Raw genomic sequence first — 22,924 nt, forward strand, 5'->3', positions numbered from 1 at the left:
GTTGCTGCATGAGGGAAATTCTTTTTTTTAGGAGGGTTGAATCCAGTGTATGTGGAATATACATGAAGGTGAAAACTAGCAGTAGGCCTTCAGCGTATCTTATTCCAGTCTGGCTCTAACAAACAAACATGGCTGCTGTTTGACAAGTAAGCAATTATTTACCAATGTTCGCATGTCTCTTCTGTACAGAGACCGGATAAAACCTGCGAGTTTCTCATGTGCATGTTAGAGTGCTCAGTCTACGAGAAGTCATTCCCTAGATAAAATAATAAATGTGACATAGAACACCTTAGTGTTTCATGAACAGCATAAATATACTTTCAGTCTGTGGAGGAGCAGAGTTTGCTTAAGTCTGGGACATTTTCTATAATGTGAAGATGAGTAGATCAAACCCTTAACACCAATTTAGCTCTCATTTTTGTCCCGTGTCGTCTTGTTATGACCATGAAACGCCACTGCTTGGTAGCTCCATGCTGCCACCTTCTGGAGAACAAATTACAAAGTATCTAAATAATTCACAACTCCTAAATATACAGCATGTACAAATGGGCAGTGTAGACATATTCATCTTTGTCTTTGCCAGGGTTTCTTGCAGGTTTCAACAAGTTAAACTCAAGACTTTTTAAGACCATTATGAACACAATTTAAATCTATTTCATTTCCATATACTGGCCAAAAGGTACGTCAATTAATTTAAATTACATTTTCCAATTTGAATCATGTTACTGTGTTGCAGAGTTTGCATTAGTGGTGGTTTGTATTTTGTTGCATGCTACTTCCGTTTTGTAGTCGTTATTGTAATAAATATTTTTTTTTTCCCAGCAGCACATTTGATCTGCCAAAATAATATTTAAGGGCTAAAATTCAGATGATTGGACTTTTAAATGACCCGCAGAATCTCTACTTTGTCCAGTTTGGCTCGATTTGTTTAGTAGAAAATGACTGAATTTGTTCGCCAGACAATACACAGGACATAGACAAGATGACGGCACAGAGCTCTGAAAAGAAAGTTTTATTTCACACCCTTGTACAAAAATGCAACTGTGACAAGTTCAAGGATTTTTCAACGATTTCTTTACAAAAACTTACAACTTCAACATTAACCAGACTCCTCTTCTGATACCAAATGAGCCGCTGCATGCCAACAGTGTTCGGTAAGTTCCTTTCCTTTTTTTTCTTCACTAATAGCCAAGAGCAATTTCACCTGCTGCACAGCACTTCAGCCTCTCTCAGTACAGTGAAATTAAATTTCTTTAGTTGAGAGGGACCTGGATATTGTCTGTTTTACTCAAAAAATTGGTGATACTGAAGCACCTTTCACAGTGATCTATGTGACCCTTGTCTGCATCACTTTGTTAGGAAATTTGGAAAAAAAGGAAGGAAGTTACTGAACACGAGTGACATACAGTCAGTGAGAGACTGTCAGTGCAGCCGGGTCTAATTTCTATAGCAAGGTCAGTGCTTTCAGTCCTGAATGGTTGTTGATTAGATCACAGGTCGAGTTTATCCATAATTTTAGTTGAACTGCCTGTTGGGGCCCCCATACATTTGATGTCATCTGTCCATCCAAATCAATTTCAGTGTGCTCTGTTTCTTTAGCCCATGAGGTATCCTCTGAAAACACAGAAGATTCATTAGTTAAAACACTGTGGCCTAAAACAGTGGATGAAAAGCAAACCATCATCTACACTCAAGTCAAGCCAACTTTGTAAGACACATGTTGGGGTTTAAATAATAAATCTTGCATGTGTGGGTTTAAATTTTTTGATGGGAAACACGTTTAAGACTTACGGCAGCTTCATGCGCATGAACACCCTGGCCATGAAGAAGCTGAGGAGGACGCTGACAAAGCCGATGAAGAGCAGCAGGAAGCGGTTGAGTTTGGGAATGTTTGGCGCGTTGGAGCGGTCCAGGATTATGAAGCCCAGGCCTCCCATCGTGAAGAGGAAACTGGAAGCCAGTCCTTCCATAATGTACTGGCCATTTACTCTGCAAAACAAATGTGCTCCCATTAGCTGTGTGACTCAAACATGACTTGACTAAAAAGGGTTGATCAAGTCATAATGATAATAGACAGAGTTCATATTGAAAGAGGATTTGAAGCTAAAATAACAAATGCATAACCTGCATACAAATTACATGGATTAACATTTAATGTTTTAATTGATTTAATAATGTTATTATTATTACTATTACATGAAAAACTACAGAAGTTACATTTATGAATCATAGAATGAAATTTTATTTCAAAAGTCTGTTCATTCTACATTAAAGCAAATGTGTGTTTCAGGATATGGAGTGAAACGCTTATTTAAAATGTTGCTCAAATATGATTTGATTTCAGAAAATTTAAAGAGAAAAAATAAGACACAATGAACTTGCTGAGTTGTTAAGATGACTGTTATTAACAAATGGCTGAATTTTTTTTCTGCATTTCAGTAAATTTTTTTATGTGATTTTTATTTGATCTATAAAGAAGGACAAAGGCCATCAGTATTTATATGTTATTAGTAAGAAAGGGGCAAGTTACAGATTTTTCTTCTTCCTGCTCCACTGTCAGCCTCTTCCAGCCTGTCTTCAGTAAGAAGTTTGTGTTCCAATGTTCCAAACTACACACTGAAATTAAGGCTGCATGATATGTTTAATTAAAAAACAAACACATTGCTATTATTTGGGGAGTTTTACAATATGAATCGCCTTTAGTGGGAATGGTAGTTTGTGCATCACTATTTTTTATTTTCACAAAAAAAAAACAAAAAAAAAAAACTTGTAAAATCATGATGATGTGGAGTGGATTTGTAGTCCAGGACATCTCTACAGTACTTCATTAGAATTATCAAAAACTGCAGTTTCTGTGTTTCAGAGATTGCACTTGGCCATATTGCAATTTCAAAATTGTTTTGATTAATTGTGCAGCCTTAATTTAAATGAGGAAACCGCAAGAAACTTTTCATATTTTGATTTTAGAGGCCTCTGTAGACAAACGCAATAGTGTTTCCACTGTTATAACCACAAAACATCAAAAATAAAATTATCTAAAGAATAATCTCCTGCTGCTTCTTTTTAACTGCCTAATGTACGACTCACTGTAACTTTGACAAGGAAAATCTTCTTGCTGATTGTCTTGTTAACTCATGTAGGTCATACAGGGGCGTGAGTAATAAACCCACTCTGTAAAAACTCCTTGTAGTAGTTTTAACAATTACAATTCAAGGTTTTGTTATGATGTTTGCAGTGTTATGACTGACATACCTGTAAGCCAGGAAGGCGACTGGCCGCTGGTGTCCATGCTCATCAGTCATTGAACCCACACTTGGCGGCTCCACAATCACATCATAGATGATACCTATAATGTGGGGGAAGATTGATCAGGAATCAATCAGACCATAAAACAACTTGATCATAGTCTGAGTAACATTAATCTCATTAAAAAAACAAATAAATCATGTTTAACACTTGTACCATTACTAAAGTTACTGCTGGATTATAGACATTTTTCACAGCAGCCATTTTAACATGAAGTAGCGGAGTAATTGGTATCACCAATAATACTAATTAAATTCCATTCAAGTCAAACACTGAGAGCACTGCAACTGTGCATGTTCGTTTTCTGGAAAGGCTCTGCAACTACTTCATCTCAATATGACCACTGTGAAAAAGGTCTATAGATGTCACACAGGATATAACACGTATTCAACTAGTTTCTTGTGCTACTGCTAGCTGTGCTGCAAAGTTAGCCTGGTCCATTATGTTAACTGCGTACATGCTAACGTCAAAGCTAACAGGCTGCTTTGCAAATGCCGCCACAGTTACACGATCTGACATTATTACAACCAAACATAAATTAGCTTTAACTTTAAATCACATGCTCACACACAAAGTAGACTGGACGCTAACGAGCTAGCAGTGTTGTATTAACATTAGCTTAGCAGATCCATTTACCTCCCGTGATGAGAAAGTAGGACACAATAACGACCGCGTACACAGTCATAGCAGACGGCATGTGCAGCCATGACGGTTTCTTCAGCTTTATATTTGGACATTCCAGCACAGTGAACGGTATACTGTATAATGTCTCCATGATTTCTGAATAAATGTCCAATCACTACAATAAGCACAGCTGCTGCCGCTGGCTGAGATCCGTCTGAGCAGCCTATTTGTTGACGTGTCCCGGAAGTACATGTTTTGTCTCTTCTACAAGGCGTTCCTTATTTTATTATTTTTATATAATCATTATTATATTGTGTATATATATTACAAAGTTCCGCTTTAAAGCAAAAACATTTTCTTAATACTTACATTAACTTTACGGTAAATGTTTTAATCAATTTAATTTTAGCCAACACCGCTGACAAGTCCTGTGCGTGACGCACATTTAAAGAGACAGAAACATGAAGTTCAAGTTCAACAAATCAGGTGTCTCGAAAGGAACCTTTGATTTGTGAAACTATCGCGAGATTTCTACGCGTTATTTCTTCATTGTGTAAATTAATTGGTTTATAACGTGAAATTGCAGGGGTTAAAATCTGGGCGTGTTTAGGGGCAAAAATACTTGGGTTTTGGTCAGGGAAAGATCACGGTTCGGGTTAGAATAAGCACTCTCGCGAGATCTTTGCGTTCTTTCTGTGGTTCCCCTCTAAAGACGACTGGACTAGTCCGTTCTGCTATCGTCATGCTATCGTCGCTGGTTTCCATTTAGCGATAAATGTGACTCATTTGATCCAAAGTGTAATTGTTAAAATACATACATATTCCATTTACCAAACTTAATGTAGAATGCTTCTGGTTCTCAGCCACTTAATCATGGTCGTCTACTTCACTATTATGATAAGAAAAAATCATCTTACAGATTTATTCAGATTAGAGCTTTTACAGGGAACCACACTTGTATGGTGTTGGGTCCTTTTGTGCGTTTAAGTCTGTGGGCAGTTCACTTTTTGACCCCATTAGAACAAAAAAAATGCCTGTTTTCAGGTATTCAAAATCTAGCCTGTAACAACAGACAGTAGCATCAACCCAAAGCCTTGGTATTTGACCACCTGGGAATGGGACTCAATTTTTTTGTCCAAAAATCACTTACTGCACTTCAAGGGCTATATTCCAATTTCACAAATAAAATGTCCATTTAATTAGTTTTTTCTTTTGAAGAATCAGTCATCATTAGCATGTTTCCCTTGAAATATTAACAGAACCAGAAGCAACGTGTTGCAATTCAGGGTTTCAAAGATCACAAATCCCTTTTCAATTAAATGCATCAAACATTACAAATCACAATAGGAAATAGATTTGTTTGTCATTTTTTATTGTGGCATTACAAATACACATTTTACTTAGTTTTTTGGCTCTGTGCCTGTGCCTTGAGCACCTTGACGACGATCTTCTGCTCCTCAATCAGGAAAGCACGCTTGATCCTGAGAACAAAAACAAAAAGAGAATTTAGACATAAAACATCAAGCTGTCAGAACTCATTAATGTAATCAGTGACAAAAGTCAAGTTTTCACTTGCAAGTTTCAGATAACTGTGGTGTACTATCAGTGGAGAACTCTTGATCAATGCAAATAAAACTAAAACTTGTGTTTCCTGTCAAGAGAGAGGAAGGGAAATGGTCTTTTTACCTGTCACGCACACACTTGGCGCACATGGAGCCTCCGTAGGCTCTGCTGACGTGCTTCTTGGTCTTGGAGAGCCTCATCAGAACCTGAGGTCTAACAGCACGAATCTACAAGACAAAACAGAACCACTATGAGACCACAATAGGAAACATGAAGAATCAACATTGCAATAACCCTGGGGAAAGTTATCCTAATCCAATCAGACAGTCTGCATGATTAAAAACAAGTGAACTAAACACTGAACTGCAGGCTACTCAACAACGACTAGAGAAACAAATTACAGGCATCCTGAGAGATGAAGATTTGAACAACCTCTTCTGTTAACAAGCAAAAATATTTCTGCCACTCCAGCAGAGATGAGTTTAAAATGTGCACAAGGTTAATACCAACATGGTTGAAAACACCACACCTGTAGGATTTCTATGAGTTCAGTGTGCAAATATGTCATATCATACTTTTCATACTGTCATGTCTCATTTTTGATCAAGACAATATGCCTTGCTTTGGTGTTCACACTTCTGTTTTCAGGTGTAAATTATTTGTAATTTAGGACTTGAGAATGGACCCGATCCTGTCGTCCTTCCCAAGACATGGCAATAAGAGGAAAGACCTGTACACAAGTCCTACAAGGTGCATGTACATTTTAACGCAAGACAGTAGTTCACTATTACACCAGCCAGCAGTTCTCTTCTAATCTGAACAGTTTGTGAAGCCCCTTCCTGAATCCAACTACTCGTGTCACCAATATGATTAAGACACTTGTTTACTAGTATAACAGTTGTATAATTGTAAAATCTTCTGTCCAGGTTACTAAAAAATCCCCCGTCTCTTTCTGAGTCCAATCTGTTAAAGATTCAACATATTAAAATTTAAAACAGTGACTGAAATTATGATTTTCAGTATTATCTTGGTATTGTTAAAATGTGTCTAAAATGTTCAAAAAGCACTGATACACACTGAAGTCATCTCAAAAAAACAGCAATTGTTTCATCCCTATTCTGTTTATTACAAAGTCAGCTGGATCTCAACATGCCATACCTAAATACAAGTACTGCATTACAATTTTTGCATTCTAGATGAAATTTGAACTCGCTGATTGCATGTTCAGCAGTATAAATGAAATTTTCTGAAAACTCCAGTCCCAACAGCTTAATTATTGTTTCCAACAACAGCATGTGCTACTAACTATCAGTTTCTCAAAATGAAAAGTACCAACAAATGTCCACACTTCAGAATATTAAGCTGTGTGATCAGAGCACTTGGCCTGCTTTAAGTACCACAGCAGCACAACCCAAAGACAAAAAAAAAGCAGATTTCCTTATTCATTTGTCACAAGTGACATGTCATATAAAACACTTGACTTGGAGTTGAGGAAAATATCCATCAGTGACTATACACTATTAAAATCCTGACGTTTACAGCAAGGACGTAAAGCAAGAGAAGCAACACACAGCAGTTCAAACCTCAGACGGGTTCACAAGTTTTAATGTAGGACACCACATGAAGCAGCAACTCTGATATAATCTGATGTGCTTTTGAGCAAAGCTCGGCAATATATTGATATCATGATACAAAACTAGATAACGTCTCATATTTTGGATATTAAGATTGTGCTTTTGCATTAAGTGTTGATTTTTCCTGGATTTAAAGGCTGCACTACAGTAAATGGTGTGATTTTCTGAACATGTCAGACTGTTATTATTCACATTTACCCACCTAGTCACTATATCCACATTGCTGATTTATCAAAAAATCTCATTGCATTAATAGTTTGTGAAAGCACCAATAGTCATTTCTACAACACTGAGAGGTACTTTGTCAAGAAGAGCGATATTTTATTTTGTCCATAACACCAAACTCTACTACTGTTTGGTAGTTTTCATCTATTGCAATACCTCATATACTACAAGATCATTCCTGTTTGAGAATTTATGGTATGCTATTTAAAACTAAATGTGTATTATCAAGATATATTGTATAGCATGGCACAGCCTAATAATGGAGATATTGTTTAAGCCGTATCACCGAGCCCTGCTCTTGACTTTAAGTATCAGTTGTTGCCATATAATTTTGACAGGTGAAGATCTGCATTTTTCTAGACAGCAAGTTGTGAGAGTCGTGTTCATACTGTTGCAGCAACTGATGCAAAGGCTACAACAGGTTCATCCATCCCCCAAGACTTATTCAGAAAAACGAGGGGAAGCTAAATTTCCTCACACAGATTATTGACAGCTGGCTGATAGGCCATAAAAGAACATTGCATATGGGTCAATTTCAGGGGAGAATGTAGTATTTGCATTTCATTTAAAGTGAAATAACATTGAGTCTAATCCAAATAAGCATGTTCCCTTCCAACTGTAGCATATGATTTTCCAGAGCATCTCTGAAGAACCATGATGCTTCATAACGGTATGTTGTGCAAGGGGCTGCAGCCAACGATTATTTCCATAGTTAATTTATCAAACGATTGTTTTCTAGATTAATCGATTATAGTTGCTTGTTTTAAAATATCAGAAAATGGTGGAAAATGGCGATCTGTGTTTCTCAAAGCCAAAGATGCTGTTCTCAAATGTCTTGTTTTACTCATGACCCAAAACTATGCAATTTACCGCCACAGAGAAATAAAGACACCAAAAAAGTTAAAATTTGAGAAGCTGAAATCAATGAGTTTTTAACCATTTCAACATCTTGAGAACAAGATAACATTGCAGTACTTCATAATACTGTTTTGACAAATCTCCATCAAAAAATTGCAGCTTCTGCGAAATTGAAGATTCTTTGCCACCTCTGTTTAAATCAGACCAGCTCCATGTGGGTCCTGCACACTTCAAATACACAGCAGGCAACTTGAGGACAAGCCAAGGGCCTTCACCAAAACAATGCGTTTACTTACTCCACGCAGTCTTCCTGGGCAGATGCCACATGCCGACTTGGGAGCTTTGCCGACCTTCTTCGTGTACAGGTACACAATACGGTTACCAGGTGTACGGGACCTGCACAACAGCACGAGTTCAAAATTAAAACACAAGTTAGACCGATGCTTATGAACGGCGTTTCAATGGTGTAAATGAAAAAAAAATACTTGACTTACAGTCTGGTTTTGTTGGAGGCGGTGTTGTAGGACAACCTACGACGATAAGTCAGGCGCTGCACCATCTTGAAGCTGAAAACATACAGAAAATTGATTCACTTTGAAACATGATGCTAGGCTACGATGCTAATCCTGCTAGCTATGCTAACGTTACCCGGTCCGTCTCAAAATATGAGCGACTACGGGTCACATTAACGTTACTTTACATCAGTCGAAAACTTTTACCTTACTATAACACTTGTGTAAAATCTGGTGTTTAATTAATTTCGGTATGGAAACACTTTTAGCGTGGTTGTTAGCTGTGCTTATCACATTCACTTTAATGTTAAGCTAGCGGCCATAGGGACGCAAGAGCGGCATCATTAAAATGTCTCATAAAAACCCATCAGTAACAAAATTATCACGTCCTTAGAGGCAAATAGTTGTTATTGATATTATCGTTACATGAAATCGACTATATTTTATTTTTAAACGTAGGATTACAGTGGATTATAAAATCATAATGCTTGAGAGTAAAGCAGGGGCCGCCATACCTGCTGTCGCCGTAACCGGAAGAGGAAGGAGCGAGGCGGGTGCAACAGGGTTAAAGTTCCTCCATACCGGCTTTTTTTTAAAACCGTCACTCTGCCCCCTGGTGGTGTTTGGTTTTATTACACGTACAGTATACTGGATAAGTATAAAATAAATTAAAGAATGTGTAATAATGAGCTTTGTTAAATAGGAACTATTTAAAATATCAAGCTTGTTCTATTTTGAATTTAAAAAGTTTTTTTCTTGATTGTAAACTTCAAATGAACAATGTAAGGCAATTATAAAAACGATATATTATACAATTTAATTTATATAATGTAATGTATAAAGACCAGACACTACATTAGAGTAAGTCACAAAGAGAAAATATTATAGGTATAAAAACAACAACAAAACAAAACATAAAAATTGATAAACTGATTAAATCATAAATTAACTTTAAAGAAATTAAAAGGAAAAAATACAGATTAAGGCACTTCCTCTGTGTATTCATTTTCTAATCATGCATAAAGATCTTTATGAAGTTAGTCTTATGATTTAAAAAAAAATGGCTAAAATGAGCAAAATATTGAATATTAGGTCCAATTTTATGTCCTCTACTAATATACCAAAAGTAATGCTGAGATGAGCAATAGTAGTAATTGGATTGCAACCAAAGTAAACAACAAATATGTTGTCATGTTTTTTAAAAGCAATAAACACAATAAACAATGGAATAAAACCAAATTATCATAGATAATCAGAGGAAATGTCACTTCTGGATGATTTTACCTCTTCTGTCCAAATGTAACTCTGCAGTAAAGATGGAACACTTTTATCAGATCAATTAATCTGAAAGTTAGACATCTTGTATGACCCATAACCCCTGTTTTTTTCTGATGAGCAGATCTTTAAACCCAACACGAAAAGTTCACCATATCTGATTTATATAATACCATTGACTGGTAAGTTGTCATCTTATATGCAACAGTTTAAGCAATGATAAATGTAACTTGGGAAAAAATATGAACAACAACACCGTCCACCCAGGAATGCTCAAAGAAACACTGCTGGCTGAGAGACTGTGTTCAGAAATTTAATTTAAACCTACAGGCCTTTTCACAGTAAATTGTGACGTGTCCCAGCAGGAGAAGCACAGGTGTAACCAACGATGTGACAACGGCAGCCATTTACGTACATTTTCAACCTCGTACTCGCTTGCCTGTTTACGTGGTTTACTGGCACACCCAGAGCTCTAAGTAATATGATTAATTACACCTGCGGTTTTCCTGCTTAACGAGTCAAATGTTCAACATGAAAAGACCTATTGAGAACCGATGTCTTGTTTAAACATCAGAGGAGCAATGTAAGTGACTGTACACCAAAAGTTGCACATTTTATTTTCAGTATAAAACAATGCACAGATTGTCCAGTAGGTGGCAGCAGTGCTATACTACTTGTAGTTGCCTGACAGTTTACAGGATGGCATTCTGGACAGCACTGTCCTTTGAACTGTGCTGTAAATAACAAAGTATACAGTCACAACATTTATGGAAATGTCTATTCTAATACTCCTGTATTGTAAACATAATTCTGGAAACAGAAGATTCTTCAAAGTCCCTTTGACTCTATCTTGTAACAGGCTCATTGCTCAAATGCATCTGATGAGCAAGTATTTGTAATTTGCGTTTTATTTTGGGAGGGCTTTTATGCATTTAAATGATAAGATCGCTGAAGTGAGGACAGGAAATGGGGAGATTAGAGCCACAAGCTGGAATCAAACCCACAGACACTGCTGAGGACTGACGGCCTCGGTACACATGGCTGTGAACTGAGCTACCGGACGCCCCAACCTGATTCTTTCTGATGTATTTGTGGCCATCTGGGACGTGTGTGAGTTGTTAAAACAAGTGAAACCCAGCCAGAGATCTATAATTAACTTTCCTGGGAAGATGATTTACTCTGAGGGGGAAAAACTAAACTGAACTTTGCAGGAGAGTTTAATGTTAGAGGTGACAAATGGAGGCTAAACCCTTTTTACTTAACTTTTATGTCTTTCTTATGCAAATAATTTTGATCATCATTATATTCTAATCCTTATGTGACGCTTTAATCTTGAATCTTTTTCACCTTCCACTCTTTTTATTTAACTATGCAAGACACATAAAGTTGAAGTTAAATCATGTATTGGAGTTAATTTGCTAAAAATATATTCACAATGTTTCCATTTAATGAATTTATGTTCACACAAATATTATTTACAGGTTTAAATATTTACAACAACATTTTTAAAGGGACAGTTCACCCTAAAATCTGTACTGTTGTTTGTCCATCTAGATGTTTTTTTTCGGTGTGAGTTGGAGATAAAAGTCGTAGAGATTTCTGCCTTGTCTCCAGTATACAGGGACTAAATTGCACAAGTCCTGTGGTGCTCAAAGCAACAACAACAACAACAACAACAACAACAACAAAAATACATTTGAAAAAAGGTGATTTTGGAGGCCCCTGTGGACAAAAGCGGTAGTGTTTCACAACACAAAAAGGTAAAAGGGTGCAAAATAAACAGATTTTTGTCACAAAATGCCAGGTTCATGCCAGGTCATCCTAAAGACCTAAAGCGATGAGAAAACACTTTACCTGTAGAACCTACACTGGCTGTGAAACGCAAAAGATGAAAAGCCGTATCTGGAGCAAGTATTTGGTTTGTCCCTTCTGTAGAAATATTGCAGTGCAACATGGCAGCTTACGAAAAGGATCCATACCCTCTGGAGAATCTATAGTTTTTTTTTAATCCGTGTCTTGTTATTGTCCTATCTGACCCTTCCTCAACTTGCAAATATTTTTCGTACTTTTTAGTAGTTTCTTTTTTTAGTATTATGTTTCTGTCCTACTGTGTTTAACAGTTGTCGTTGTCTGAGTACTTGTAACACAGGATCTGAGTGAAATGGCATTTTGATACTCTATATGTCCTGTACATATTGCAGAATTGACAATAACGTTGATTTTCACTTTCACTTTCACTTTTTTGAATGTAATCTTGAATATTATATTCCATTTCTGCCATATTCTGCCCATAAATCATTGTAAATCCTACACACTGGAATTTTAAAAGGGTCACAACCAGATACCAATAGAAAAAAAGGTTTAAGCCTTTATTACTGCTAAAAATCTCTATTAAGTCCCTCAATGCATTCAGCATTTCTTAGCAAAGCAAAAAGTACATGCCATGCACTCCAATGACAACCAATATCCAAGCACTAAAACTGAGAGAAATAGCTCAAAATGGCTCCCTATCAAAGAGGTGCTGTGTCATTTGCCAAGCTCAGCCAACAGATGGTGAGCTTGGCATCCTTTTAGATGAAGCATTTGGCAAAGGCAAAGTTCAGTGACAAACACAAGGCTCCGTACAGTGTGCATCCGTTTTAAGGGCATGACTAACTGTCTGGATTTATGCTTAAGTTAGTCAGAATTCCCTCTGGACTGGATTTGGTTTCTGACAGTGACAAGTTCACTTGCACTGCTTTTTTGGAGATTAATCAATACACATGGGAAATGTTGCTCTACAATTAAAGTAATAAATTATAATATTTAAAGCTATCATATGTAACAGTTCCTCATTAAATTGTCTAAAAATGGTGGACCTATGTTATATATTTTCTTGAGTTGTGTTCCTACATTATCTGAAATGTTACATTATCCCAACAATGGTCAAACCCAGAGAAATCTGTAATTTATTCATGGTAATGGTGCGTTTCCTGCTAGCTGCTAGTAACTTCTGGGAAAACAGGGGACACGTCGCAAACATCAGAGAGTCGGTGAACATGACTCAACATAGCATGAATAAAACTGAGTCACCTCAGATAGATTTCCATGAGCAATAGTTGTTTAATAATGAAGACAATAACTCTCATGGTCCCCCACTACTTCAAGTTTGTCTTTTTTTTATATTGTTTTAATATGAGAGAGACCCGTAGGAGCAGAATTTCGACTGTATGATTAAACGTCACCACGCTCACTAGCCAGGCACCAGAATTACTAGTCGGTTAAACTATTTATCAGTATTTTAAATGTACAATGCCAGTTGCCTGTTGCTTCTAAGGTGTTATGCAGCCACCCACCACTAGTTGGGGCTGTGGCTCTGTCAGACTGCTGCTAGCACTGCTAATGTTAGCCACACCGTGTGGCAGGCCAGCAGCTAACGTCAGCTCCGGGTGAATGATGTCGTTTACCTGCAGACACTGTGATCATTTTCTGACTTAAAACGCATGAATAAACTGTTTGTGGGAGACCAACTGGGCTGCAGTACATGTGAGAGATATGTAAAAATATCTTTTAAATTGACAAACAACGCATGTGTAATTTGTGGTACAGCAGTGTACATTTAATGCGTGTAATTGCATGCTATTAATCTAAACATGTGTTTGTGTGTAAAACAAACAGTGAATAAACTTGGAAACAAACATAAAACATTACAATTTCACCATATTTAATATTACGGTAATCCAAAAGTAAAGGAAAGTCGTCAGGTTAAATTAATTTAATATTATGATACATTTTTCAACAGGTAATTAGTAATTGTATCAGAGTACATTTGTAAAGTGACCCCCCTTCAGTTCTGTCCAACATACACTGTCACTGTTTTCTGATTGGAAACTTTTTTATTACTGGTGGCCTCTGCAGGTCCAGGCCTGTTCTACATTGATTTGATTAACTCCAGATGTGACACGACCTTGGATTAACCCGTTCTTTCACGCGAATCGAGGTCTTTTACAAAGGGTGCCAAGGAGATTTGCGCCGACTCCAAGGCGCACACGCAGACGTCCAAATAATTAGTAACATCTGCAGGCAGCCTGACTTAATCTTGTCAGAAGTAATTATTCTAAAAGACATCTCAATAGAATATTTAATTTGGATCTTAATCCAACGGAATATCAATACAATCCTGATGGGTAGATCTTTTTTAAAGTTTATTTACCGCAAAACTGTCTGACTTTACTCGCATTTTGAGGAGCCCCCTGACGCCCGTGGCCCCTCCCTCTCAATTAGTCCTGCCTAGTCAAAGATGGACCATATCACCTTAAGTGCACTTGATTACGCAACCCTCTCCGACCCCCCTCCCCACATCTCCTTGGGCCTTCTGTGTAATCTGCTGAGATTTAAACCTGCTGCTCCTGTTTAATAAATCCACTGCGATTAAAATAGGATTACAGCTCTGCTTTCGCCTTCCTAATGACATCAGAGCATGAAACATTTTTTGACTTTTTTTTTTCCTTTTTTTTTTTTTTTTCCACAGTTGTCTGGTTTTTGCCCGAGCTCGCTCAATTCCTCCCTCCTGCTTGTCGCAACCAGACAGACAGCAGCGACTTTCAACTTCTTCTCCTCTTCTCCCCCGCCTCCAAAACCTCATCCCTGCAGCCCAGCAGGTCAGCCCATCTGTGGGCCTGTTGACATAAGGATTAACCTTATAATGCAGCACACATCCTGTATCAATGCTGTCCTCCGTCACATCAGACATCTCAATGGCAGATAACAACCAAAGGAAATATGCTCCAGTGTCGGCTTGTTGTTGTTGTTGTTTGCTTGAACCTTGAAACCTTCACATGACATCGCCATCACCAACGTAGCAATCAATATGACTGTTTTGTCCTCTTTGTCCTTATTTTGTCTTGTCCTAGAATGGTTAAATGCTGTCAGGTCTCAAAATGCAAAGATTGACTGGATTTTTACAACAGCTGAGCTTATGACCCCTGCAAAGAAATCTATTGAGTCATATGTAGAATGCTGATGAGTGTTTTACCCTGTAGTTTCTGCAGAACTCTGTGTGCATCAATGATATAAAAGGCATAAAAGTAACCAAGTTGTACTTATTATCCTGTCAAAAATACACTAACACCTTCTCCCTAGACAGTTTGAAGTTGGGTCCATCATGCTGCTCTGGGAAGTGATGACTGGTTCTTCACCTTGCAAAATATATAGTCAAATATAGTCAGGTAACAAGTTTCTGAAATACCCCAAAATAGCACCTCTGTGCAGCCTCACAGAGTTAGTAGCATGGCTATAGATTTAGTCTTGTTGTTAGATGGAACAATTTCTTGAAATTTGCCAATTTTCAGGCCAAGAAAAACAAAAACAAATAAATAAATACAACAATTTGACTAATTTTCACACCAGAATTTATTCCTGAAAAGTAAAGAGAACATCAGCAAAAGAAAAACGGAGGAATCCAGCTGTTTTGGGTTAATAAATGTGTAATTAAACCAACATTGAGGTACTCCAAAACAATAAATACAGTGTTATGTCACAAAAAAGAACAGTTAACTGATTTGAACATGCAAACATAACGAGAAGTTCTCTTTGAAATGGGTCTGGATCTATTACCTCAGTATTTCTAAAATCCTGGCTTCACTGTACGTTTTCATGGACCACCTGTAACAGCAGGGTCTCACTTTCACACTGTCCTCGTATCTAATCAGCTCCAGCACTTAGTGACCAGACCTGCCCGTGGATTATTAATTCGTTAATCTCTTTAGAGCTACTTCTGCTAAAATGAATATTCCCATCCCACCCACCCCACCCCCTCGGTTTTGACCCGAAATGGTCTCTCCCACTCTGGACAATCTTGCCTTTGTGTTATAACTCGGAGGCAGACCATTTGTCTTTTGGAATACATTTACTCAGCCGTTTTAAGAGCCTCATTGATTCACTATTTACTACCTGAGCATCCCATCGGTGCCTGTGCCCATTTTGTTTTGCTGACCGCGTTTTCCTGAGGGGCAGGTGGTCTGTCCAAGCCTCTTTGTACAGACTTGTGGTGGTGGCGGTGGTGGTAGGGGCGGTGGTGACGGGGGGGTTGCTAATATGAGGCTTTCAACATCTAATCCGGAGCAAGTCTCTTAGAAAAAGCTTATCTTGGGACTCTCCAATTTCACTGCTTTCCTCCCCTACAGGACCAGACAGCTTTTGGTATTAGTTATTAATAAAAATGGCTTGTTTAATAGCACTAATTCAATACGCTGCTTCAGTCAATTGTTCTTCCCTCTTCACCGGAAAAACTTGCTTGGTTATCATCACCCTATCTACCCCCCACCGCCCCTGCCCCATTGCTGACAAATCCATACAACTATGTGGGACACAAAGGCTCGGATTTAGCTGCCGGGCCGAAGCGAGGGTGGGCCGGGTGGGGGGCAGGGCCAGGATGGAAATTTCTGTTGTTTTTGTCACAGCACAGATTTCAGACAAATCAAAACAACTGGTACCATCACCCCCTCCAAACCCTCCCCCCCTCCCTCTCTACCCACCACCAACCCCGCTTCCTACCTCACCGCAACCCACATGACCCGTGACCAGTCATCACTTTTATCCTGGAAATGCAGCCATATCAGGAGCGGCCAGTGCGGCGGTGTGGAGGAGAGGCTGCGTGTGCACCGGGGGTCCCATTGTTTGAAAAAGAGCTGACAGCCTGAATGGGATCTCATTTGATAGGCAGAAATATTGACAGATCTGATTTGACGAGCTGGGGTCACAAACTCAGAGTCTGACGATGACGATGATGATGATAAACGTATCATTTTACACAAATGCATCAACTAATCTGACTATTCATTATTCAAGCTAACTTTTTGATTAACTATCACGTTTCCCTGAGGCCAACTGGTCAAAACACCTGAAATGAACTCTAACTTATGCAGTTTTTTCTGTTATTCAAATGAGGCCTATTTTGGTGGCATTTTTGGTTGTTTGTGTGACTTTCAGTGAATCTGTACTATCGTTTTAAAACACCAAACAAACAGTGGCCTGGTAGCTCAGTTGGTGGAGTGTTCACCTCACGTAATGAGACTTTTAGTCCTCTGTATCGGCCTGTGGGTTCGACTCCTGCGTACGGTCCTTAGAAAGAGTCAATTGTATGAGTTGACTCACTGGAAAGACTCTGCTACACTAAATGGAATGGGACCGTGATTAGTATTGTTAGTAAGACCAGTCTTTACCCTACAATTTCCTATTATGGCTGCTGTGATAATTGTACACTTGTTGATTTTCTACATCATTTTATTGTGGGAATATCCTTATTTGTGTGAAGGAAACACACAATTCAGACAGCAGGCATCAGTTCAAAACATAATGGAATATAGGGCATTGAAAGGTTTCAAGGGGTTTGTCAAAATAAATGCCCTCTGCTACTTCCATTCTTTCTATCTGGGGAGACAAAAGCACATTTTCTAAATATTGAAGAATACCTGTCCCCTCTAGCCCCCAAAAGTCTATGCCTACATTTCATTTTTATTGTAGGATAAGCTCCCAAAATTCTGGATCCTACGTTTCCCATGATGCAACCCAATTTTCTCTTTAGTTAAACCACTATTGACTTCTAAATTCTTCTTTCAAACCCCACATTGCAGGTTTATGGTGAAGGCCTTCTCTAAAAAATGTCACGTCTCAAGCCCAAGCTGAGATGTCCCTCATGACATCACTACATCATCACCAGTGTTTTTTTTTTTCAAACCTCTGAAAGCTTCCTCCAGAGCCAGAGGACATTATACCACTGTTTTCACAGGGTGAGTAATACCGATCATGACTTCATGTGTAAAATCAATGATGTACTGCATGTGTTCATTCATTCTCCTCATTTTAATCAGCTTGGCAGGACAGCCACCAGTTTGTTGCTGCGGAAAAAAAAGTGGCTGGGACTAGTTGGCGATGAGACCCAGTGGCGATAGCTCCAGTATGAAGACCAATGCATTATGGATGTAGCGAGGCAATCAAACTCACTCACACTGCAACAAAATGAATAGCCGTCTGGGCTTTGGGGTGTGAGAGCATTTCGCTTGCTGGACTCGAGAGTGCATTTTGATCCTGTGATTAGGTCTTCATGCTTAAAGGAACAGTTCGACGTGTTGGGAAATACTGTTGTTTTGACTTCTCGCCAAAAGTTAGACAGCGAGATCAATACCACCGTCATAGCTGTCCAATCAATATAAGGCTACAGCCAGCATTCGTTTAGCTTGGCTGGTTGCTTAGCAACGTCAACTTCTGGACATCACTGCTCCCAGCGTAGACCTGCGCTGCATCACAAACCACATACTGTGCACCATTTACCAAAATTACGTACTATTGTTCTACATACTTTTGTGTAATACAAGTACCTTTTTGGCCGCAGCGCTCAGCGCGTAACTTCTTGAGAGCCTTGAGATGGGTAACCATGGCAACCTGCGCTAACAATTAACTAATTTTAAAACTATATTATGACTAGTGACGTGAAAACTTGCATCTAAATTGCTGTGTTATGCCAGAGTTTCCTTGTTTGCTGCCTGCCGTTGTTATGTTGTAGCTGTTGTCGCAATTGCTGCATTGCATTGTGGGATATTTATGCCAGATTAGTGGCCAGTGCGTATATACTGTAATATTCTGCTGGAAACAATATGCACCTTACACACCACGTTTCAGACATACCAATAAATCTCACATACTGTTTTAGTAGTATCTTTTTTTTTTTTTTTTTTTTATCTTTTTAACACTTTTTTTTTTTTTTTTTTTTTACAGATTTACAGATTAAGTTGGCTGTTTCCACTCTTTTTGCTAAGCTACTTACTGCAGCCTTGTATTTATTGGATAGATGTTGTATTCATCTTCTCATCACGCTAAACTAATTGCCCATAATGTCAAAATATTGCTTTCAGGAACTTTTTAATAAGGTATATTATTCAATTAGGACCTTCAGAGGGCTTTCATTATTGCAAGTGCAGCCAAATCAGCTAATTTAACTAGAAAACTCAATATGGATACCTAGTAGTGAGAAAACATCTGACTATTGATAATGTGAGGTAAGTTAATGCTGTCGTCCTCTGTGTTTCCTGTTAGGTAACAAGCGGCAGCTACAGTGGGGAGGAGATGAGAGCAGAGGAGAGGGGCCAATCAATGAGGTCACTGAATCATGATTTATTATACAGCACCAGGCCATTAGTGTCACACATACTTTATCACACTGTGTAGAGATTGCGTGTCTGTGTCTATCCAACAGGGTCTGGCCTGTCGACTAATGCTAAGTGGTTGGAGGCTTCGTCTGACATGAGGGGGAAACATGGCGACCTGCGGGGCTGAGGCTGTATGGATGATGGTTATGTCATACAAAGGCTCTGTTTGCATATCAGAAATCAGAAGAAAAAGGTACCTACCACCACTTCTAAAGATCACTAGTTAGACTCTATCTTGTTTGTTTAATCCGTAAAAAGTCAAAGTGCAAAAATAAAGTTGTGGTAAACAATGTTTTGACCCAAAGTACACACAACTTTCAGTGCCAGGAACTTTTCAAGGAACTAAAAGGTCCCTTCAGACTGTGCTTCCACTGCGGCTTAATGACCCGATGAGGCAAATTAGTCTGCATGCATATAAAAATCTGTGCTGCATCTGTTTTTACCCACCATTTTTGCCCACAGTGACACCATATAAACCGTCAGACGGGCATCATTATTTGTGCGACACTGCACAAATGCTCACTAAAGCCTTGTCTGGTTGTCGGTTCATCTGTTGCATGCTTTCTGCTGTAACTCCATGTTGATGTGTCAAAACACGATGAACAAGATGTGTTTAGCGCTGTAAGCCCCACCTCCAAAAAGACCATTAGCTTTGTAAAGTACTATCACCCCGAGCAGGCACATTCTGGGGGCTAAAATCATAGACAAATATGCACTAGCTCAGCATTTTCCTGTGGATTGTACGTCAGCACTGCCGTCATATTGATGCCATCAAGACTGGCCTGTAAATACATACAAGTAAACGGGTGACCTGCGTTTTTGCTGGACAAAGGCACTAAAAAGTTCAGTGAGTCATGTTCATATTCAAGGGTTCATGATCTACGTGGAGTGAGTTTGAAAAACAGACCCTTCAATATGAGTCATTAAAAATGAGCTGAGAAATGCCAAAATATTAGTGCTTTTTATCCAGAAAACTGTAGATCCCCTGTTTACATGTATTTGTTAACAACCCAGTCTTGACGGGACCAGTATGGCAGCAATGCTGACTTTTGCGGCAATGGGTCGAAACGTTCAATGCACCGTCCAGGTTTTATACCTCTGTGACTACAACAATGTCCCCAGAACTTAATTTGAAAGTTTCTGCGGTGGAAACATACGTGTAGGACCATGATTTTCTGCTAGCAATTGTTAATGAGAAACGGATTGTTGCCTTGAATAAACTGCGGATTTTGCTGGGTTTGGCAGTTGTTGAGAACATGTTCGATAATGCAAGCACACAACTCTCTCTTTTTTAGGCATTTTTATGTGGAAAAGTAACATATCATAGCAATGCCCATGTCTCAGAGCTTTAAGTGGCTGCTTCAAATTGCTCATTATTTCCTAACCAGCAAGAAAACCCAACAGGCTGACGTCTGACATTTTAATGTGAAAACATGGCTTTAATGAAATACTACACTGGAGCCCAAGTGTAAAGATGTACGGCTGCATAGAGTGAATGATGCTGCACTGCATACTACAGTGTTTTCTTTGAGAGAGGGCTCCACCACTCGCATATAACCTTGAAATGACCTGAAGGCGTGCACATAAATCAGCAACTGAGCTGAAGCTTATCCACCTGTTCCGTCATCATCATCATCATCATCATCATAAAAAAAAAAAAAAAAAATCAGTGGAAATGCTGCCTTTGCTGTGTAACCACGGCAACTCCTCCCTCAAAACGCAACATCACCAAAGCCCCCACCGTGTGAACCCAGCGGGAAAGGATACGCTGCTGCTGTCTACCTGGCTTTATTAATAAACCACCCGCTTCATCACGTGGTCCGCCCAGCCCAGCACAATATTCTGCTACATTAGCAAGGTATTTTCGACCGGGTGTGTGTGTGTGTTTTTTTTTTTCATCTCCTCCTCTCATCCGAGACGGGAGGGATGCTGCTGCTGCTGCTGCTGTGAGGCAGAGAGGTGAGCGCAGTTGGAAAAGCATTTTTTTTCTCGTCCAAAGCTCCTCCTCTGTCGTCGGAGAGCGGACACCGGTCACATTTTTTGCTCAATGAGAGCAAGAGGGCACCGGAGAGGATTTCCTAATTTCACCCCGCTGCGGTGCCGTGCGGCTGTTTCCCTCTCGCCTCTGTCAAAGGTAAGGCATGTCCGCAGCCGGGGAAACTACATGTTGGGGCTGTTTTTTTTTTTTTTGTTGGTCGTCGGCTGGTGATGATGGGTAGCTGTTTGTTTGGTGATGATACAGCTGAAAGGGCGAAGGCATTATTACTGAAGGGCAGACAGGGAGAAGAGTTGTCAGCGGAGCTGCTGTGTCTCAGCTCAAAGGCGGCAGCATCATGTAAAAGTCAAACAGGACAGGGATGTGTTTTGTTTTTTGTGTTTTTTTTTGTCTGCTTTCACCTGAGCAGCAGCAGCGTCACAGCCTTTAACGTGTTCACTGACTGCAGCCAAGTGACCGTCGGCCTTCTCTTTTTCTGATATTTTACCAGGTAAAAACAGCAGGTTTGCGATTTTCTTTCTTTCTTGTTTTTTTTTTTGACCGCAACTTGCATGAAATCGAAATAAAAATCGTTAAACCTGCAGAATCGTCCGTCCGTGTAAGTTTTTCAGTCTGTTTGCTGCAGCAGCTTGAGATGTGAATTTATGCAAAAAATACTTGAATGCACTTTGTGATGTGCAGCTAATGTCATTCTAACGACTACAACTGACTGTTTCACTTAAGCTGCGTGCAGAAATGTTCAAACTAACAAGATATTATACATTTTTGATTTATTTTTTTACATTTACGTTTGCTGTGAGAGAGTAATAACAATAAAACGTTGTGTTTACAAGCCAAACTTTACAATCAAATAAGACAGTAAATACAACTAACAATAAAAAGTGATAAAAAGAGCAATTTTGACCATGAGTAAATGACAATCCTGAGACCATGGGATGATTTTTTAACTCAGTAAAGGCACTAAATATGCATTTTAAAACGGGGATTCCACATGTCCCATCAGCACTGTGCAGTGATTGGCAATATACGTCTTAATTTTATTTGCAAATATCTACACATAGCTATTTTATTTGGCAGTGGTCAGGAGAAGATTAGTCCTGATTTGTAGCTAACTTTTCCACAGTGAGAGTGATTATTGGTTAATCTAGTCGCTATTTGTTACATTTTGTGGGCTATTTTTGAATATTAATCATTAAGAAAGGTCGTAAATGAATTGTCCATTGCACATTACTAGTTAATCTAATTGTAATGTTATAAAAAAGTCTAATAAATGTTTTACATGATAGATTGCAGTAACAAAAACTGAGAAAGACGAACTTTTTGATGATTACAGTATCGATTAATCAACTAATTGCTTAGTTCTGTCTTTCATTGAACTTTGTTTCAATAATTTATCAATACCACATATTTAAAACAATACAGTATCAGTTAATTATTGTATCAAAAGTGCCAAAGCTATGAAAGCACGATCGAAATATTCTGGTATATCATTATTTTCCAATGAAACCAGCAAAACCAGAGTGTTCAGTAAATTTTTCTGTGCGGTGGTTGCTATTTTTTGCCTCTGACTTTTTTTTCTTTTTGCCGTAGTATTGATGGAGGTATTGAGTATCATTTTTGTATTCGTATTGTGTCAAAGTTAAAAATTATGGTATTGTGACACATCTACTGGGAAGCTACACAGGATCTTTACAATAAACATCATGAACTCAACATCCAAACAGCATTTTTAATCTCATCATATTG

General features: G+C 38.7%; 3 protein-coding genes across 8 annotated transcripts in view; 1 reads left to right on the top strand and 2 right to left on the bottom strand.

The window, feature by feature from the left end:
* Positions 1 to 997: 997 nt before the first annotated feature.
* On the bottom strand, positions 998 to 4,159 carry ostc (oligosaccharyltransferase complex subunit). The gene is made up of 4 exons (XM_084712659.1): positions 3,943 to 4,159; positions 3,253 to 3,346; positions 1,792 to 1,989; positions 998 to 1,614 (listed from the first exon to the last, which is right to left on the bottom strand). The coding sequence occupies exons 1-4, from the start codon at positions 4,079 to 4,081 to the stop codon at positions 1,596 to 1,598; spliced, it is 450 nt and encodes a 149-aa protein (XP_084568785.1). The 5' UTR covers positions 4,082 to 4,159; the 3' UTR covers positions 998 to 1,595.
* A 1,122-nt stretch (positions 4,160 to 5,281) lies between these two features.
* rpl34 (ribosomal protein L34) lies at positions 5,282 to 9,320 on the bottom strand. Its single transcript, XM_084712695.1, has 5 exons — positions 9,238 to 9,320; positions 8,705 to 8,776; positions 8,507 to 8,606; positions 5,617 to 5,720; positions 5,282 to 5,411 (listed from the first exon to the last, which is right to left on the bottom strand). Exons 2-5 carry the CDS (start codon positions 8,767 to 8,769, stop codon positions 5,327 to 5,329), a joined length of 354 nt encoding a protein of 117 aa, XP_084568821.1. The 5' UTR covers positions 8,770 to 8,776; positions 9,238 to 9,320; the 3' UTR covers positions 5,282 to 5,326.
* Positions 9,321 to 20,520: 11,200 nt separating this feature from the next.
* Positions 20,521 to 22,924, top strand: part of slc24a2a (solute carrier family 24 member 2a) — a 57,227-nt gene continuing 54,823 nt past the window's right edge. For all 6 annotated transcript variants that reach the window (XM_084712206.1, XM_084712209.1, XM_084712210.1 and 3 more), the window contains exon 1: positions 20,521 to 21,316. The gene's annotated coding sequence lies outside the window, so the exon portion shown is untranslated. The remainder of the gene's footprint in view (positions 21,317 to 22,924) is intronic.

Source organism: Lutjanus erythropterus, chromosome 23 (genome assembly GCF_056507025.1).
Source record: "Lutjanus erythropterus isolate fLutEry1 chromosome 23, fLutEry1.hap2, whole genome shotgun sequence".
NCBI classification, from domain to species: domain Eukaryota; kingdom Metazoa; phylum Chordata; class Actinopteri; order Lutjaniformes; family Lutjanidae; genus Lutjanus; species Lutjanus erythropterus.

Coding starts and splice junctions, on each gene's coding strand:
- rpl34 (XM_084712695.1), bottom strand. CDS start 8,769: ATGGTGCAGCGCCTGACTTATCGTCGTAGGTTGTCCTACAACACCGCC. Junction 5,721..8,506: donor GCCCAGGAAGACTGCGTGGA/GTAAGTAAACGC, acceptor TTTGTCTTGTAG/ATTCGTGCTGTTAGACCTCA. Junction 5,412..5,616: donor GCCAAGTGTGTGCGTGACAG/GTAAAAAGACCA, acceptor TTTTGTTCTCAG/GATCAAGCGTGCTTTCCTGA.
- ostc (XM_084712659.1), bottom strand. CDS start 4,081: ATGGAGACATTATACAGTATACCGTTCACTGTGCTGGAATGTCCAAAT. Junction 3,347..3,942: donor CTACTTTCTCATCACGGGAG/GTAAATGGATCT, acceptor CCCACATTATAG/GTATCATCTATGATGTGATT. Junction 1,990..3,252: donor GTCGCCTTCCTGGCTTACAG/GTATGTCAGTCA, acceptor TTTGTTTTGCAG/AGTAAATGGCCAGTACATTA.